This window comes from Saccopteryx leptura, chromosome 3 (genome assembly GCF_036850995.1).
Source record: "Saccopteryx leptura isolate mSacLep1 chromosome 3, mSacLep1_pri_phased_curated, whole genome shotgun sequence".
Classification (NCBI taxonomy): Eukaryota; Metazoa; Chordata; class Mammalia; order Chiroptera; family Emballonuridae; genus Saccopteryx; species Saccopteryx leptura.
Window position 1 is genome coordinate 9,603,392 of NC_089505.1, and position 20,605 is coordinate 9,623,996.

The 20,605-nt window shown below is 48.5% G+C and overlaps 1 protein-coding gene across 3 annotated transcripts in view; it reads right to left on the minus strand.

Annotated features, from left to right (window-relative positions):
- Positions 1 to 20,605, minus strand: part of TULP4 (TUB like protein 4) — a 185,093-nt gene that overhangs the window by 34,101 nt on the left and 130,387 nt on the right. For all 3 annotated transcript variants that reach the window (XM_066372934.1, XM_066372932.1, XM_066372933.1), the window contains 2 exons: positions 5,515 to 5,695; positions 2,506 to 2,640 (listed from right to left, as the gene is read on the minus strand). In XM_066372934.1, the coding sequence (XP_066229031.1) occupies positions 2,506 to 2,640; positions 5,515 to 5,695 (316 nt within the window). The remainder of the gene's footprint in view (positions 1 to 2,505; positions 2,641 to 5,514; positions 5,696 to 20,605) is intronic.

Genomic DNA, 20,605 nt, shown 5'->3' on the forward strand with positions numbered 1-20,605 from the left:
CCCCCTTAAATGTCCCTGTTAATAATTCGTCTTTTTATTAGCCAATTAGATACATGTACTGGTGTGTGTGTGCACACGTACGCATGCGAATGTCCACATGTACAGAGAGAGGACAGAGGAACAAATTAAGTAGTGAAACATGATGGTAGAATATCAGGTGAAATCTTTTCTTTAATAAGAGTGCTTTTAGTGAGCACAGTAAGGACTGAAAATGTCATCGTCAATGAGGACAACGGGAGAAATCTTAGCCGGAACTGTGCAGTGACAGCTCCGCCCAGCAGAACCGCTCTCTGCAGTGACCTCCCACTTGCCATTCTCAGTGTGCTCAGTGAAATGACAGTAAGAGCAACTTCTGCAAAACAAAGAAACAAAATAAAGCCCAGTCTGAATTCCTTTATTTTACTGCAGTGTGGGGTGGAGTGAGTGAGACATGCTTTTGAAAGCTTGCTTTACTACCCGAGATGTTCTTCTTTGGACGTAGCAGAATGCGCCACCCAAAATATGCCTCCTTGGTATAAGGGATTTTCTGAGAGGAGGCAGATACAAGACTAGCTCTCTACTCTGCCCGTTTGCCTAAGCAAGACATAAATTTATAAATGTGTACAACCTCCCACCAGGAAGGAAGGACATCAAGTAATCACTGAAGACAGCTTCAGACCCTACCAACCCAGAGAAGGCCCTGGACGAATCTACACAATGAACTTTAGGAACTAGCCCTTATCTTCCATCAGTTCCCACAATTTGCTACCCTAGAAATGAGTCTTTTTCCTTTGTTTTGTCACTTCTCCGAAATGTACTGTTCTATTGTTAACATGCCGTGTAATCCCACGTTACAACCAACGCTTTGTTACTTATCACTGAGTGCTTCCCCGGTAAGCACGACGCCTGATTAATCAACTTCTGTTTGCTTTTCTCTTGCCAAGCTGTCTTTCGTCAGTCTCATTTCAGGGCCCCAGCTGCAGAACTCCACCTGGTAGAGGAAAGTGTTTCCCTTCCCTGTATCCTCAAGGAGTAAAAGTCACAATGGAGGGGAAAAGCCCCAAATATTAGAAGTCCTTGAATTTGTGATTCCCAGATTTTTATTCAAGGCACAACTTGCTCAGGAAAATTCTGCAGAGCAAAAAATCATTCTCCTCTCCCTACACACACACACACACACACACACACACACACACGCCTGTGCATGCGTGCACGTGTGACAAGGTGAGGAAGAGGTTTGGTCACGGGGACCATGATCTATTGGGCATACTAAGTTGTTTTGCACATGACATGATTATGGTTTGGTGATAAACTAAAGAATATCATAAGTCGTCTTTCTTGCTAAGACCTTTTTTTTAAGTGAGAGGAGGGGAGATAGACAGACTCCTGCATGCGCCCCAACTGGGATCCACCCAGCAACTCCGGTGCTTGAATCAACCAAGCTATCTTCAGCGCCCGGGGCCGGCCCTCAAACTGATTGAGCCACTGATTGTGAGAGAGGAAGAGAGAAAGAAAGGGGGAGGGTCACACTGCAGTAAAAAGAAAGATGGTCGCTCCTCCTGCATGCCCTGACCGAGGACCGAACTCCAGACATCTGCATGCTGGGCTGACGCTCTACACTGAGCCAGCCAGCGAGTATCAGTACTTTGATACTCTGCCCCTCCGGGGCGTCGCTCTGCCGCGACCAGAGCCACTCTAGCGCCTGGGGCAGAGGCCAAGGAGCCATCCCCAGCGCCTGGGCCATCTTTGCTCCAATGGAGCCTTGGCTGCAGGAGGGGAAGAGAGAGACAGAGAGGAAGGAGGGGGGGTGTGGGGTGGAGAAGCAAATGGGCGCTTCTCCTATGTGCCCTGGCCGGGAATCGAACCCGGGTCCCCCACACTCCAGGCCGACGCTCTACCGCTGAGCCAACCGGCAGCCAGGGCCAAGACAATTATTTTTCAAAAAAACTTACCAGGGTCATACAATCACTATTATTCTAAAATTGCAAAATTCAGAACATTCTAAATGCCAGTGGACACTGATTTTCTCTTGAGATGACGGCATTTCAGACAGTGGTCAGGAAGACATCAGCCCCGTTACAGCCACGTCTGTCTGACAACTGCAGGGCCTCCATATGTCTGTCAAGGTAACTAGACTGCACAACAATCGGTCCCTTAATAAAGCCCTAGAAGTACAGGGGCTTCTTTGTGAAGGTGGCTCACGCACCAGCTGCTGCCTCCCGCCCGCAGGAGCTGCTGTGCAACGCTGCAGACCGGGGCAGCCGGAGGCACACATGGCGCACGGGGGAGGCCCACCCTCTGCGGGGAGAGCGGCAGGTGAAGACAGAGACTGGCGGTTCAGAATCCCTCCTCGGGCGAGACTCGGGAGCGACTTGTCAGGTAGGAAGCGGAGCGAAAGGAAACGGCCTTTACTAACAGGCTCCCGAAGTCAGGAAGAGGTCACTGAAGACCAGGTAGGTCCTGGGTGTACGACACCCAGCCTGGAAGGCCGGCCCCTGGGCCAGGGCTCATCCGCAGCCTCCGTACCTTTCAGTCCTGAGCGGATGACAGTGGGAGACAAGTCATCATAGTTGTTCATCAAGCTGATGTCCCCCGAGGTGAAGCTGACGGTGAGCAGTGGCTTGATGTTCTGCACCGGGATGGGGTACGCTGCCGGGCCATCTGTGGGGACAGAAGTGCCAAGTGGAAGAGCCAACGAGCACATGACCCCACCCCAGGGCCACACATTGGACGGATCTACCAAAGAAAGCACATCTACACCACCCCCAACCTCACGGCCATGGCAGTGCTCACCAGAGAACCCTGGGTCTGCGGCAGTGAAAATATGGATGAAAAGTTTTAACCTGGCTGCTAATGTGCTGTGTTCTAATGATGTGTACATGTAAATTAATTGAATGTCATAAAACATACAGGGTGGAGCAAAAGTAATGCATGAATTAATAAATAACACAAGAATAAACTGTTTTGCGTGCTCACAACTGTGACTCTACTCCTGTCCCACTCTGTAGAGCAGGGGTCCCCAAACTTTTTACACAGGGGGCCAGTTCACTGTCCCTCAGACCATTGGAGGGCCGGACTATAAAAAAAACTATGAACAAATCCCTACGTACACTGCACATATCTTATTTTAAAGTAAAAAAACAAAACGGGAACAAATACAATATTTAAAATAAAGAACAAGTAAATTTAAATCAACAAACTGACCAGTATTTCAATGGGAACTATGCTCCTCTCACTGACCACCAATGAAAGAGGTGCCCCTTCCAGAAGTGCAGCGGGGGCTGGATAAATGGCCTCGGGGGCCGCATGTGGCCCGCAGGCCATAGTTTGGGGACCCCTGCTGTAGAGGAACGGCGGGAAGAGGCCCAGGCTGCACAGCTCAGCTGGTTGAAGCGTTAGGTTGCGGGTTTGATCCATTTCAGCGCACACACAAGAATCAGTTAACAACAACAAGTCAATGTTTCTCTCTCTCCCTTCCACTTTCTCTAAAATTAGTCAATAAATAAAAAAATTAAAAAATAACATTATAAAAATAGAATGGTGGAAAGAGGGATGAAAGTGTTTTCTGGATCCTGGTCTAACATGCAGAGAAAAATGGCTTTCAAGCCTGCTCTCTCAGGGACCCTCCTGAGAACGAGCGGCCTCAGCAGTTACTGTGAGTTCTCCATGAGGCTGTCAACATGAGAGCCCCAAGTCTGGAAAGCAGGCTGCGGGTGCACATGGCTCAAAGTTCTGCTTTGTCCGCAGCGCACACTCAGCATAAAGGAAGTAGAATGCTCTGTGAATTCAAGAAGTATTCACTGAATGTCAAGAAAGGAGTCATGATGGACCACATTCTGGATTCTTCCACGTGTTTCAGAAAGTAGAAGCTAGTCCCTCCCATGGGCCAAGGAGACTCAGGGCTCTCTCAGAGGCTCCCCGAGGCATCACACCTGTGCCACACTCACCTCTGGCGGCCGCCCCAGTGGGCCTGCCTGACAGCTGCTCTCTGTACTCAAGCCCCCTTGCTACCAGGAAACGCCGCTCTACCTGAAACCAAGCTCCGTCATCTCAAAATCACTGCACTGCTTCTGAGAAAGGCAACTGGTTCAAGCAGCAGCAGGCACCGAATTCTGTTCTCACACTTACTCTGGACTTGCTCATAACCTTGGTCTCTAGATCTTCTTTCTTACACTTGTAAGTAAATCCGCATTCAATCTCGTAAAGTTCTATGGTAAAAGCACACTGAGTCCAATGTTTTAAGGCACTGACTTTACTACTCTGAGGCTGGAGAAATGATCGACACTTCATTCCAGGCGGGGTCCTACTAGGAAAGGGCACGGTCACCTCCCTAATGGATCTGTGGGAGCTAAGAACACTTCCTCAAGGTCTACCGATTTCTTTTTTTTTATGTGTAAACATCGTCTTCTATTAAAATAAGTAAAAAAAAAACTCCACACACATACATGAATAAATGGGTACATATGTTCTCTGGGAAGCATCACATCTGGGACAGGAGGGAGAAGACAAGGCAAGAGCAGTGGAGTCCAGCGGGCCAGGTGCTGATGAGGTGATTTTTAAAGACTTCCTCAGACCAGGCCTTCATGGGGCAAAAGGGCCTCACAGTCACAGGATAGGGTAGAAACGGTCCAGCACGTGTCCTTGGCCACCGGGCACTGGGCGCAGTGTGAGCAGAGCCGCCCAGGCTGGGGCAGAAGTCCTGCAGCAGTGTGACCACTTCTACTCAGGCGGTCATCCCTTCCACTATTTCCAAATACAACTTTGTTTTGTAAAAACGGGTGAGTGCAGCAAATGGGACACTGAGGACGAGCCAGGGCTCTGGGCAGGCCATTGCTGACGTGTGCTGACCCTGGCTGGTGATGGCCACAGCAGCGTCAAAGGCTGCCCCTTCCCCTGGGCTTCTCACACATGTGGGGGCAAGATACTGCGTGGGTGAAGGAGGGTGGAGTCCAAACTCATCCCCACCAAGTCTGACACCGTCTTTCATTACCAGGCCCAGTGTGAAAAACAGACCCCAACTAATCCCGTTTAGTGTCACTGTGAGATATGTGGGGGTGGGCAGCAGGTTCTTCAGACTGAGAGAGGGGAGAGCGCCTCCCCAAATTAAAGACAGGGACATGGATGCCTGCCCAATGTGCCAGCCTTCATTACGGGAAGAACTAATGATCCTTTCCTCATAGGACTGAAGCCTGGACTCTAACATTAGGGATGTGGAACACCATACACTAAATTATTGTAATAGCACAGCACTTTTCAGCTTCAGCTCTCTTTATTCTCACTATGCCCCAGGGACGCAGAAAGGGTCGTAAGGTCCCATTTTATATCGAGGGAGACCTAAGCCAGTGGCATTCATCACCCTGGCCAGTGATAGCAAGAAAGGGGGTGGCAGAGAGAAGACAGTCACTTGGAGCACAGAGCAGGCCGACCGGCCCTGCCTCTGGGTTCAGGAGCTCTTCCCAGTGAGGCAGGGCGCTGTGCCCCCAGCACACCTTCCCCCTCCTCCCCACATGCTGTCCCTGCTGAGCAGCCAGCTACCTTGGGGCGGGGAGTAGTCATCGGAGTCTGTGTCGCTCTCGCTGCTGTCCTCCACCAGGAAGGCCGGGTAGTTCCAGGACATGCTGAGGATGCCGTCGGACTCGTGCAGGAGGACGTGGGCCAGCATCCTGCCGTGGCAGTCCATGACGATCACCTGCCCGTCGGCTGTGCCGAACAGCACCTGCAAGTGAGGACCGGGACTGCTGTGATGGACAGGGAGGAAGGGCCTCCGCTTCCCACAACCTCGTCGCCTCAACTTGTTTAGAAGGACTAAATATATTTAGAACCAGAAACACAGACCAGTTCAAGTAACTTGGGGGGGGGGGGATACACAAAGCATTGAGTTGTAAAACTTTAGTTGTCATTGCAAGAATTTCAGTCCTCTAATACTGAAATATGACCAGCAGCACAATAAACACTCATTATGGGCCTAACCTGTGGTGGCGCAGTGGATAAAGCGTCGACCTGGAATGCTGAGGTTGCCGGTTCAAAACCCTGGCCTTGCCCAGTCAAGGCACATATGGGAGTTGAAGTTTCCTGCTCCTTCCCCCATTCTCTCTCTCTCTTTCTCTCCCCCCCCCTCTAAAATGAATAAATAAATAAAATTAATTTTAAAAAATATTTTTAAAAACCCCACTCATTATGTTGTGTGGACATTATCAAATAATACAAGCAAAATCCTGGTTTCATTTTTTGTGGGTTATTTTGTTTTCTAGGGTTGGAGAAGAAGGGTTAAAAAGATAATATTCATTATTTTTCCGGAAAATAAAGAAGTGGCAGAAGTTTGTTATTAAGAATTTCTCAAATTTAGAAGACAAAACTTAGGTGTTTTATCTTAGGTGACCCAAGAAAAAACACATTAGGTTATGTAAGCATGTTATCTAACCATATTTGGAAAAGAAGATGCTTCTGAAAGAGATTGTCTAATGTTTTCACTGTGAATAAGGTGTTAATGTATCAAAAGTTGTATCAATGAAGTATTAATGAAGTCAGCACTTCACTGAGTGCTGACTTTGTACTAAGCACTATACTAAAAGCTTTATCTCATTAATTGTCAATAACCCTGTGAGCTGTGAGCTCAGTACCAGCAATGCTGGAGTGCAGACGTGCTGAGGCTGGCCTGAGGGAATTCCCCGGGGAGGTGGGGCCCAGGGGTGGAGCATGCACTCAGGGCCACGCTGGGGGACTGGACAGGCACAAGGCAGAGCCAGGCACTGGCGGGGCAGAGGAAGGCAGGTGGGGGTTACTCCCTCCCATCAGCACAAGAGCATCTCACAGCAGTACTATCAGGCTGGATGTCCCCGAGGGGACCCTGGGGCCTGGGAAGCAGGACGTCCACAGGGAGCACACTGTAACCTTCTGCTCTGTGGGATGGGCGCTTGCCTCTGCATCTGTTGCCATTAGAACTTCCGACATTTTGTGTCTAATGAGATTTGTCTACCCCTGAGCAACTCAGCATGACAACCAAGCTATGTTTCCATTGCACAGATGCAGAAACAGCCCAAGAGGGGCCAGGCTGATGATGATGAGGCTGTTATGCAGTAAGAGGCCATCTGACTACAAAGAACGGGGTGCAGGGCTTTCTACATCCCTGCCTCTTCTGCTTTTAAGATTTTGACATTAAGCTTGCGGGAAAAGAGCTTTGGTCACAGTGGACAACTCAGTATGCATTTTGTTGTTGCTGCTGTTAAATGAATGAATTAAAGTCAGTGATAATCAAAAGGCAATTTTAGGACATACAGTAAATGCTGATGATTAAGATAGATTAATTGCAAGGGAAGATATATTTCATTTAAGTAACAATAAGCTCACAGAATTTATAAAACTGTTAGAATAAATCAATTTGCATCAAATATTTCTGTAAACATGATCTACATTCTAATGACTGAAAGCTAAAATAAAAAAAGAAGGCTAGAGCTGTTTTTTCCCCAGAGCACACCACTTAAAGAAGAAACAGAGAAACCCAACAGGAACACAATAAAAATCATTTTAGAAACAGCTGAATTCTTGGCGGCCCTCAGAGGAAATAAGTCTGCATGGTGTAGCTGCGAAGGCCCAGTGAGAGCAGCGGGGACGGAGACCCTGGGGCGGCTCGGCCAGCCCAAACTCCGGAAAGCCAGACCCTGCACAGTCAGCAGCTTTGAACAATAATACAGAACACAACTGGCTGCACCTGTAACTGAAATGTACAGTTTACATATCTCAAATGTAAAAGATATGTGGGAACCCCACGGTAAGGCGAGTGTCACGGGCGATCAAGGCTCCCCTCGCCCTGTCCCTACCCTCACTCACTGGTCCAGTGTGTCCTGAAGAGCAGCTCTGTACCTTGGTGCTGGCTGAAGTGATCATTTATCACTGATGACCTTTAGTTTTTAATAACAATAACGCATTAGCAAACAATCACTCTTCACAAGGACCCAGGAAAGGAGTTCTCTCACCCCTCCGTTGTGGGTTCTCGAAGTCCCCAGTCTTCCATTGGTGGAATCATCACTACTTTCATCTCTTTTTTTTAAACCTAATTGGATAATGTTTTAAAATTTTATTTCTTGACTAGAGAGAGAGAGAGAGAGAGAGAGAGAGAGACAGAAACATCAATCTGTTCCTGCATGTGCCCTGACCGGGCATCGAACTGGCAACCTTTGTGTCTCAGGATGATGCTCCAACCAACCGAGCTAACCTGCCAGGGCTACTTCCATATCTTCCCTGTGCAGTTGTCTGATTTCTGATTCCCACAGAGCCTGTCGGCTCTTGAGGACTGGGCCGTGCTGGCTCTGCTCGCCACGCCCTCCCCCGGGCCTGTCTGGGTCCACACAGGGAGTGAGTATCTGTGGAGGGAGGGAGTAAATGCCTCCGCACTGAAGCGTCCTTTTCCATTCTAGAGAAACAGATGCCAGACAACAGAACAGAAACCTGTTCCTGAATTAAGGACCAGTGTACTTAGTGCGTTACCAGTGCTCAACATTACATTACAGCAAAGTATAACAAAAACTGGCCCCCACCCCACCCAACCCCAGCCCTGCAGTTCCCACCATCAACCAGTGGCAATCACAGCTCTCTTGGGAAGAGAATATGCGATAAAATTTGAGCGAAGGAAACATCAGCACTAACAGTCTAGTTGTCACACGGCGATGGAGGGAGTTACTGTTTTGGAACTAGTACGTCACAGATAACGGAAGAACACTGGTACAAGAGGAAATCAGATTTTTAAGAATCGCCTCTGTTACAAGATTTTCATGCCTCATCTCCTCCAGTGAGATAAGGCTTATGTGAGCCACAGACTTGAAAGGAACAAGAAGAGCAGCCTAGTCACGATGAGCACACACACAGCCAGTCTCTGCACTTCTACTGAACAAGGACACACCGCCCCCCCCCCCCCAATTCCGGTGCTCTCTCCCGGGGGCGGGCGGGCTCCTCCCCCTGAGCTGACTTCTCCAGGCCTGGCCAAGGTCCTCTTCTCTCTCCAGATCTCGGGCATGCTCCTGGCTCCAGGGATCCCACTCACGCTAGCTCCCTGCCCAGGCCTCTCCCTAAGCTCTGGACAATCACATTCAATTGCCTACTGGCCACTTCCATGTGTCAAAGGGCCTCAGAGTCCAAATGTCCCAGATGAAACGAGTGATCTTCTCCTTCCCCCATCAATACACACACAGCCAGGCCCTCTCCCCGCAGACTGTGGCCAGGGCTTTCTCTCCCACGTCCAGTACACGGTCAGGTATGTCACAAGTGCTCAGACATCATGTGTGAAGGCCTTTGGGATGCGTCCACACAGAATGAACCTCCCTCTGACCGTGGACCCCACCACACTCGGAACCTGGCTCTGTTTGCATATCTGTCTTCCCCATTAAACCACGGTTCTCAAGGGCAGGTCTGCAGCCAAGGTTCTCACGTGCTGCCTATCACAGGTAGATGCCCAGCGACTGTTAGTGAGTTTCTGCCCAATGCTCTGGCCTTTGCCCAAGTTCTCCTACAAACGAAGGAAGAACTTCTTTAATTTTTTCTTTAAGCTATAGACCACTGCTCTGCTCAAATCCTCCCATAAAACTGGTCTCCAAAAACACTTTGAATTGTAAAATGATAATGAAATAATTTAAATTTCTGTCTCCTATTTTTCCTGCTGTTTCTTCTGTGGCACTGCAGGCTTCCTGTGTGGGCTAGGGACAATGCCCTCTGGAATGTGGACACCAAGAACCAACAAAAGGGTAGAAATCTGAGGGTCCTCAGACCAGATCCGTTCAGTGGCGAACTCTCATAGAAGGGCAGTTTTTACTATCATTGACATTTTTAAATAATTATGGCACCCATATGTAACCTCTTAATTTCAAAGTATTCCACTCATAACTATTTTTAGGTGTATTATTTAAAAATATAGATCAATCACCAGTAGTTTAAAATGAACCAAGCCATAAACCAAAGGGGTTATGGGAAAGGATACAAAATCATTCGAAGGATTTACCTTTCGGAAGATGATGCTATATCATCAATACCATTATCTTTGGACCCTAGCACGCATCTAAATTCCTGAAAGATGACCACATTAGAAAATTTCAGCTACAAAAAATGCATGCTCCTATAACTGCTCCCCTCGCCTGCAGTCAACTAGCATATTGGAGCTGGTTCCAAGGGAACTGACTCTTTCCTCATTTACTTGCTTCTGTGATTTACAGCTGGGGGAGCAGATAACAAAGTGATTACAAATTCCTACTTAGTAACTTCAGCCCCACTGGTGGCAAATGTCCCCATGAGCAACTGAGGATGGGGACCAATGGGCCAGCACTGGGATGTCCCTCTACTCTGTAGGAGCAAACGTCTGTTCTGAGACGCCACTTAAGTCACACCATTTGTGTAACATCTCCCTGTTGGGTGTCAGAATATTAGCCTTCAAATGTGCATCAGAACTTGATTTGAATATTCTGCAACTAAAGGAACAGAGCCACCAAAATCAAGACAGCTGGAAATGACAAGTTGTTCAGTTGATTAATATGCTATTTCCTGGTTTAAAAAATAAGATAAATATAATTTCACAGTTGACTATAATAATCCTTTCTAAAACAGGTATTTTAAGACTCATTGTGATAAATGTGGGAAAGACATCTCACCCAAAATATCTGTAATAAAATAAAATTGTATCTTTGGCTCAATGTGTAATTTTGGAGCTGTGTCATATACTCACAGCCAAAAAGACCACTTAGAAACGACCCATAAAAATGAGAGATTCTCCTCTGTCCAAAGATTTTCAGAGAAGGAAGACAGTCTATCTGTCCCAGGCATCAAATTTAATGTTAAATAATTCCCATTGCTAGAACATTCTTCCTAAAGTCTCTAAGGCTCCATTTTAAAGTTTATTCACCCTTCTAAAACACCTACCGGGTGTCTGGGAGAGGAGGGGAATGGTCTGACTACAGAAAGGACAATTAAAACTCACATATAACTAGAATATCCCCAGAAGGATACACAAGTAACTGGGATCACCAGTTGCCTCAGGGGACAGAACTGGGTGGCTGGGACAACAAAAGAAAAAGGCCTTTCATCATATATCTTTTTAAACATTTATTTAGACTTTTATACCATGTGAATATACTATTAAAACATATATATTTAAGTATATGTATTTAAGTACCTATTTGAACGGGGCAGAAAGAAGTGCTTCAGGACTTATAGCTCTATCAGGTCTCTGGAGCAGGTGCAATGCCCGGGGCAGCCACTCACTGGGCAGTCTGGGGGTGACTGTGCACCTGTAATTCGGACAAGAGATGCTAAGTAACGCAGGGAGGGATCTTGTATCCTGTTTGGTGTAGACAGTCCAAACCTGTTGGAAACACCCTTTCCTTTGCAAAGGACTCAGGACTGGGAGTTGGCTGGTGGGAGTTGCGGGGTTGGTGCTATCCTGCTCACGAAAATTAGGGGACATTTCAAAATGAGTATGAAGCAATAAAGTATCCCCTAACTTTCATGAGCAGTATATTCTGCCTCATAACTACTTTCAACATTTTTTAAATTTATTGATTTTAGCGACAGGAGAGAGAGACAGAGAAAGGCAGTGGGGAGAGAAGCAGGAAGCACAGCTCATAGGTAGTTGCTTCTTATATGTGCTTTGACCCAGCAAGCCCAGGGTTTCGAACTGGTGACCTCAGCATTCCAAGTCAGCACTCTATCCACTGCGCCACCACAGGCCAGGCTAGTTTCGTCATTTCGAATTGATCATCCACCTCCAAGCGCTGGTCTCTTCTGTCAGCTAAAACAGTTAGATTCGATGAGCTCAAATCCTTTCCTGTTTCATAATGCTATGAATCTTTAAAATTCATCTAAATATGTTTCCCAATATATAAAAATAGTAATTCTTCCTGAGGGTACTAAGAGTAAATAATCTCCTGGTCTGGGAAGCGAAGGGCTCTGACTGGCCAGCACCTGTCAGGACGCACAGAGAAGGACACGAGCCCAGCAGTGCCTCTGACTGGCCAGTAGCTGTCAGGACGCACAGAGAAGAACACGAGCCCAGCAGTGCCTGTGACTGGCCAGCACCTGTCAGGACGCACAGAGAAGGACACGAGCCCAGCAGTGCCTGTGACTGGCCAGCACCTGTCAGGACGCACAGAGAAGGACACGAGCCCAGCAGTGCCTGTGACTGGCCAGCACCTGTCAGGACGCACAGAGAAGGAAACGAGCCCAGCAGTGCCTGTGACTGGCCAGCACCTGTCAGGACGCACAGAGAAGGACACGAACCCAGCAGTGCCTGTGACTGGCCAGCACCTGTCAGGACGCACAGAGAAGGACACGAGCCCAGCAGTGCCTGTGACTGGCCAGCACCTGTCAGGACGCACAGAGAAGGACACGAGCCCAGCAGTGCCTGTGACTGGCCAGCACCTGTCAGGACGCACAGAGAAGGAAACGAGCCCAGCAGTGCCTGTGACTGGCCAGTAGCTGTCAGGACGCACAGAGAAGGAAACGAGCCCAGCAGTGCCTGTGACTGGCCAGCACCTGTCAGGACGCACAGAGAAGGAAACGAGCCCAGCAGTGCCTGTGACTGGCCAGTAGCTGTCAGGACGCACAGAGAAGGACACGAGCCCAGCCGTGCCTGTGACTGGCCAGCACCTGTCAGGACGCACAGAGAAGGACACGAGCCCAGCAGTGCCTGTGACTGGCCAGCACCTGTCAGGACGCACAGAGAAGGACACGAGCCCAGCAGTGCCTGTGACTGGCCAGCACCTGTCAGGACGCACAGAGAAGGACACGAGCCCAGCAGTGCCTGTGACTGGCCAGCACCTGTCAGGATGCACAGAGAAGGACACGAGCCCAGCAGTGCCTGTGACTGGCCAGTAGCTGTCAGGACGCACAGAGAAGGACACGAGCCCAGCAGTGCCTGTGACTGGCCAGCACCTGTCAGGACGCACAGAGAAGGAAACGAGCCCTGCAGTGCCTGTGACTGGCCAGTAGCTGTCAGGATGCACAGAGAAGGATACGAGCCCAGCAGTGCCTCTGACTGGCCAGTAGCTGTCAGGACGCACAGAGAAGGACACGAGCCCAGCCGTGCCTGTGACTGGCCAGTAGCTGTCAGGACGCACAGAGAAGGACACGAGCCCAGCAGTGCCTGTGACTGGCCAGCACCTGTCAGGACGCACAGAGAAGGACACGAGCCCAGCAGTGCCTGTGACTGGCCAGCACCTGTCAGGACGCACAGAGAAGGAAACGAGCCCAGCAGTGCCTGTGACTGGCCAGCACCTGTCAGGACGCACAGAGAAGGACACGAGCCCAGCAGTGCCTGTGACTGGCCAGCACCTGTCAGGACGCACAGAGAAGGACACGAGCCCAGCAGTGCCTGTGACTGGCCAGTAGCTGTCAGGACGCACAGAGAAGAACACGAGCCCAGCAGTGCCTGTGACTGGCCAGCACCTGTCAGGACGCACAGAGAAGGACACGAGCCCAGCAGTGCCTGTGACTGGCCAGCACCTGTCAGGACGCACAGAGAAGGACACGAGCCCAGCAGTGCCTGTGACTGGCCAGCACCTGTCAGGACGCACAGAGAAGGACACGAGCCCAGCAGTGCCTGTGACTGGCCAGCACCTGTCAGGACGCACAGAGAAGGACACGAGCCCAGCAGTGCCTGTGACTGGCCAGCACCTGTCAGGACGCACAGAGAAGGACACGAGCCCAGCAGTGCCTGTGACTGGCCAGCACCTGTCAGGACGCACAGAGAAGGACACGAGCCCAGCAGTGCCTGTGACTGGCCAGCACCTGTCAGGATGCACAGAGAAGGACACGAGCCCAGCAGTGCCTGTGACTGGCCAGTAGCTGTCAGGACGCACAGAGAAGGACACGAGCCCAGCAGTGCCTGTGACTGGCCAGCACCTGTCAGGACGCACAGAGAAGGACACGAACCCAGCAGTGCCTGTGACTGGCCAGTAGCTGTCAGGACGCACAGAGAAGGACACGAGCCCAGCAGTGCCTGTGACTGGCCAGCACCTGTCAGGACGCACAGAGAAGGACACGAGCCCAGCAGTGCCTGTGACTGGCCAGTAGCTGTCAGGACGCACAGAGAAGGAAACGAGCCCAGCAGTGCCTGTGACTGGCCAGTAGCTGTCAGGACACACAGAGAAGGACACGAACCCAGCAGTGCCTGTGACTGGCCAGTAGCTGTCAGGATGCACAGAGAAGGATACGAGCCCAGCAGTGCCTGTGACTGGCCAGTAGCTGTCAGGATGCACAGAGAAGGACACGAGCCCAGCAGTGCCTGTGACTGGCCAGTAGCTGTCAGGATGCACAGTGAAGGACACGAGCCCAGCAGTGCCTGTGACTGGCCAGCACCTGTCAGGACGCACAGAGAAGGACACGAGCCCAGCAGTGCCTGTGACTGGCCAGCACCTGTCAGGACGCACAGAGAAGGACACGAGCCCAGCAGTGCCTGTGACTGGCCAGCACCTGTCAGGACGCACAGAGAAGGACACGAGCCCAGCCGTGCCTGTGACTGGCCAGCACCTGTCAGGACGCACAGAGAAGGACACGAGCCCAGCAGTGCCTGTGACTGGCCAGCACCTGTCAGGACGCACAGAGAAGGAAACGAACCCAGCAGTGCCTGTGACTGGCCAGCACCTGTCAGGACGCACAGAGAAGGACACGAACCCAGCAGTGCTTGTGACTGCTGGCAGAGGTCCAGGCCTTGCTGGAAAGCTCAGCTGGGAGAGCACCACCCAATAAGCCAAAGTTGTGGGTTCAATCTCCATCCACTAAGGGGCATACAAAAACCAACCACTGAAGGCCTAGTAAGTGGAACAACAAATCGGTGTTTCTTTCTCTCTCAAATCAATCAATAAAAAAAAAATTAAGAATAAAAAGATAAACAAAGCCAGATACCAGTTAAAGGACAGATTTTGGGGGAGGGGCAGAGACAGAGAGAGTCAGAGAGAGGGACCGATAGGGACAGACAGACAGGAAGGTAGAGAGAGATGAGAAACATCAATTCTTTGTTGTGGCTCCTTAGTTGTTCATTGATTGCTTTTCTCATATGTGCCTTGACTGGGGGGCTACAGCAGACGGAGTGACCCCTTGCTCGAGCCAGTGACCTTGGGCTCAAGCTGGTGAGCTTTGCTCAAACCAGATGAGCCCACACTCAAGCTGCCGACCTTGGGGTCTCGAACCTGGATCTCCCACATCCCAGTCCGACGCTCTCTCCACTGCGCCACCACCTGGTCAGGATAAAGGACAGATTTTAACCAGTAATAACGACTCCAATACTGAAGAGTCCAGCCTGAACTGAAGTCAAGTTCCACAAGTCCCATCTCTGCAGAGACGACTGACTGGGCATTTTAAAGGGACAATGAGGGAGCGGGAAGTAGGAAGGCAGGAAGGGATTCGAGCAGAGTCAGCAACGGGGAAAGTCACAGAAAGCAGGAGGCGGGTTTGCCCACGTGATTAGGTCATCTGGGCTTGCAAACTGCTGCTTATCCAAGTTGGGGAAGGACCCTCCCACAGACACCCTCCTGTCGGGTTGTTTGGAAGCCTTGAGCTTTACCAGGCAAGAACTTAAAGGGCTGGAGTTGTCATCTCTAGCAACACAGCCTTGAGCTGACAGAACTATGCTAGTGTTTGTTCAAGTCTGTGCGTGCGCGCGCGCGTGAGAGAGAGAGAGAGAGAGGGAAATCATTTGTGATGGGAATCTAGTTTTCTAGGCCAAAGTTGAGGCCTAGTTAAGAAGAGGGCTCAGCAGGGGCTGCCTAGAATTTAGTCAGGAGAGTGTCTGTCACTGGTAGTAGCACACGTCACCTCCCTCCAATGTGACACGTGGACAGACTTCAATGCTAAGGATGGGGTTGTTAGCAGAAATGCATTCATGGCTCAGAAATGCCACCCTCGTAAGCTCAGCTTTGCAGTTCAGCCATCTAGACAAGTCTTGGCATTCAGGGAGGGGTTCTGCATCACACGCCCCACATTCTCACACGCACAGTACAGTCCGGGTGCCCGCAGGCACTGTGTGGCCCAGCACCATACTTCAGGGACCATTTCGATAGTTCGTAATCGTCTTGTACAACTGAAACTTTCCACCCACTGAACAGCAGAGGCCCTGTCCCCCCCCCCCCCCCATCCCTCCTGGGCCGCTCCCCTTCTCCTCTCTGCTTCTATGGGTTTGATTACTTTGGATTCCTCAAGTAAGTGAGATCCTGCAGTACCTGGCCATCAAGAGACTGGATTATTTAATTTAGCACAATGTTCCTCAAGGTTTATCCACGTGTTATTCAGCCTTCCTTTCTAAGGCAGGCTTCATTATTTCTTTGGTGTATATACACATATTCTCTCCTTTTTGGTTGATGAACATTTACAGTTACACTGTTTCTACATCTTGGCTATTGTAAATGAGGGTGCGATGAATATGGGGTACAAGTACCTCTTCAAGACCCTACACCCAATTCTACTGGACAGCACCCACAAGGGGGATTTCTGGATCACACAGTAGTTCTGCTTTCAATTTTTTGAGGAACTCCCATATGGTTTTCCATTAACAGCTGCAACATTTTACATTCTCACCAACAGTGTACAAGGGTTCCAATTTCTCCACTTCCTCACCAACATTTATTATTTTGATAACAGCCATCTTGACAGGTTTGAGGTGATATCTGATCCTGGTTTTGATATGCATTTCCCTCATGATTAATCACGTTGAGCATTTTTCATCTATTTGTTGGTCACTAGGATGACTTTTTTGGAGAAATGTCTATTCTAATCCTTTGCCCACTTTAAAATCTGGTTATTTAGTACTTTGTTTTGTTTTTTTGATATTGAGTTGAAAGAACTACCTATATATTTGGATATCAACTACTTTTCAGATATATGGCTTGCAAATATCTTCTCCCGTTCCTGAAGTTACCTTTTTCCTGTTGTTTTCTATGCAGTGCAAAAACCTTTTAGTTTGTTACAGTCCTACTTGTTTCATTTTGCTGTTGGTGTCACATCCAAGAGATCATTGCCAAGACCAATGTCATTTTCCCTAGTGATCTCTTCTGAGTTTTACAGTGTCAAGGTCTTACAATTAAGTCTCTAATTCATTTTCAATTGATTTTTTACACGACGTAAGACAAGAGTCCAATTTTGTTCTTCTTCATGATCACATCTAGTTTTCCTAGCTCCACTTGTTAGAGACTGTCCTTTCCTATTGTGTGTTCTTGGCACCCTTGTTGAAGATCATTTCACTGTAGGATGCGTGGGTTAATTTCATGGATATCCATATTGTTTTACTGGCCCCTATGTCTGTATTTATGCTAATGTCAGACTGTTTTATTTAGTGCAGATTTGTAATATATTTTAAAATCAGGACATGTGATTCCTCCAGTTTTGTTCTTCACTCTCAAGATTGCTTTGGTTATTCCTAGCCCTTTGTGGTTTCATTTAAATTTTAAGAATTTTTTTTGTATTTATGTAAAAAAATACCACTGAGATTTTTATATGGATTGCATTTAGTATGAAGATTTTAACAATTTAAGTCTTCCAACCCATGAACACAAGATGTCTTTCCACTTACTAGTGTTTAATTTCTTTCAACATTTTGTTGTTTTTTTGTGTGTGTGTGCGTTTTCTTTTGTATTTTCCTGAAGCTGGAAACGGGAGAGACAGTCAGACAGACTCCTGCATGCGCCCGACCGGGATCCACCCGGCACGCCCACCAGGGGGCGACACTCTGCCCACCAGGGGGCGATGCTCTGCCCCTCCGGGGCACCACTTTGCTGCGACCAGAGCCACTCTAGTGCCTGGGGCAGAGGCCAAGGAGCCATCCACAGCGCCCGGGTCATCTTTGCTCCAATGGAGCCTCGCTGTGGGAGAGGAAGAGAGAGACAGAGAGGAAGGAGAGGGGGAGGGGTGGAGAAGCAGATGGGCACTTCTCCTGTGTGCCCTGGCCAGGAATCGAACCCGGGACTTCTGCACGCCAGGCCAACGCTCTACCACTGAGCAAACTGGCCAGGGCCTTCTTTCAACATTTTGTAATTTTCAGTGTACAAGTCTTTCACCCCCTTGGTTAAGTTTCTTAAGTATTTTATTATTTTTGATGTTATTATAAATGGGATTTTCTTAATTTCCTTTTCAGATAGTTCACTGCTAGTATATAGAAATGTATGGTAACTAATTTTTGTATATTGATTTTGTATCCTGCAACTTCAATGAATTCATTTATTCTAACGTGTGTATGTGTGTACTCTTTAGGGTTTTCTACATATTCACATCATTTGCAAACACCAAAAAGTTTTACTTCTCCCATTCCTATTTGAATGCCCCCTTTTCCCTTGCCTGACTGGCTAAGACTTCCAGTACTATGATGACTAGAAGTGGGGAGAGAAGTCATCCTCATCTTGTTTCTGACAACAGAAGAAAAGCTTTCAGTTTTTGACTGTTGAGCATATTGGCTGTGAAATTTTCATACATGGATTTTATTATGTTGAAATCTTTTCTTTCAATTCCTAGTTTGTTGAGAGTTTTTATCATGCAAGGGTTTTGAACTCTGTCAAATGCTTTTTCTGCATCTATTGAGATGATCTTGTGGTCCTTATGCCATATTCTGTTAATGCAGAATATCACAATTCATTTTCATATGCTGAATGTCCTTGCATCCTAGAATTATTGTGTATAATTCTTTTTTTTTTTTTTTTTTGTATTTTTCCGAAGTTGGAAACGGGGAGGCAGAGAGACAGACTCCTGCATGCTCCTGACCGGGATCCACCCAGCATGCCCACCAGGGGGCGATTCTCTGTCCATCTGGGGCGTCGCTCTATTGCAACCAGAGCCACTCTAGCGCCTGGGGCAGAGGCCAAGGAGTCATCCCCAGCACCCGGGCCAACTTTTGCTCCAATGGAGCCTTGGCTGCGGGAGGGGAAGAGAGAGACAGAGAAGGAGGAGAGGGGGAGGAGGGAGAAGCAGATGGGCGCTTGTCCTGTGTGCCCCGGCCAGAAATCAAACCCGGGACTCCTGCATGCCAGGCCGATGCTCTACCACTGAGCCAACCGGCCAGAACCTTTGTGTATAATTCTTTAAAAAAAATTTATTGATTGATTTTAGAGAGACAGAAACCGCTCTGTTCCTGCATGTGCCCTGACCAGGTACTGAACTGGCAACATCTGCACCTTGGGAAAATGCTCCAAATGACTGAGCTATCCAGCCAGTGCTGTGCAGGATTCTTTTACTGCGTGGTTGAGTTCAGTTTGCTAGTATTTTGTTGAGGATTTTTGCACTTAGGTTCATCAGGGACATTGGTAATATTTTTGTTCTTATAGTGTCTTTGGCTTTGGTATCAGGGTGATACTGGCCTCATAAAATTGAGATTGAGGAGAAATGGTATTAATTCTTCCTTAAATGTTTGGCAGAATTCAATAGTGAAGCCACCTGGCACTGGCATTTTTTTTGTTGGGAGGTTTTTTTTATCACTAATTTAATCTCCTTACTAATTATAGGTCTGTTTAGATTTTCTATTTCTTCATGATTTAATAGTGGTAGGCTTTTATTCTCTAGGAATTTATTTGTTTCATTAAGATTATCCAATTTGTTAGCTTGTAATTGTTCAGAGTAGTCTCTAATGATGCTTATTATTTCGGTGACATTGGTGATTATGTCTCCTCCTCTGTTGCTGATTTTTTTATTTGAAGTCATCTCTTTCTTTTAGTGTAGTAAAAGGTTTTTCAATTTTGTTGCTCTTTTCAAAAACCTCAACTCTGAGTTTTATTGATTTTTTTTTTGTGTGACAGAGACAGAGAGTCAAAGAGAGAGAGAGAGAGACAGCTAGGGACAGACAGACAGGAAGAGAGAGAAATGAGAAACATCAAATCTTTGCTGCGGCACCTTGTTCATTAATTTCTCTCTCATATATGTGCCTTGACCGGGGGGCTACAGCAGACTGAGTGACCCCTTGCTCGAGCCAGCAACCTTGGGCTCAAGCTGGCGAGTCTTGCTCAAACCAGATGAGCCCGTGCTTGAGCTGGTGACCTCGGGGTCTCAAACGTGAATCATCTGCATCCCAGTCCAATGCTCTATCCACTGTGCCACAGCCTGGTCAGACTATTGATTTTTTTTTTTAATTTATTTTACTTATTTAAGGCTTAAATTTTTTTTTTTTTTTTTTGTATTTTTCTGAAGTTGGAAACGGGGAGGCAGTCAGACAGACTCCCACATGCGCCCGACTGAGATCCACCCGGCATGCCCACCAGGAGGCGATGCTCTGCCCATCTTGGGGCATCGATCTGCCGCAATCAGAGCCATTCTAGCGCCTGAGGCAGAGGCCACAGAGCCATCCTCAGTGCCCGGGCCAACTCCGCTCCAGTGGAGCCTCGGCTGTGGGAGGGGAAGAGAAAGAGAGGAAGGCGAGGGGGAGGGGTGGAGAAGCAGATGGGCACTTCTCCTGTGTGCCCTGGCCAGGAATCAAACCCAGGACTCCTGCACGCCAGGCCGACGCTCTACCACTGAGCCAACCGGCCAGGGCCAAGGCTTAAAATTTTTTAAATTGATTTGAGAGACAGAGAGGGAGAAGGAGAGAGAGAGAGAGAGAGAGAGAGAGAGAGAGAGAGAGAGAGAAAGCAGCATTCATTTGTTGACCACTGAGTTGTGCGCTTGTCGGTCACTTTCCGTA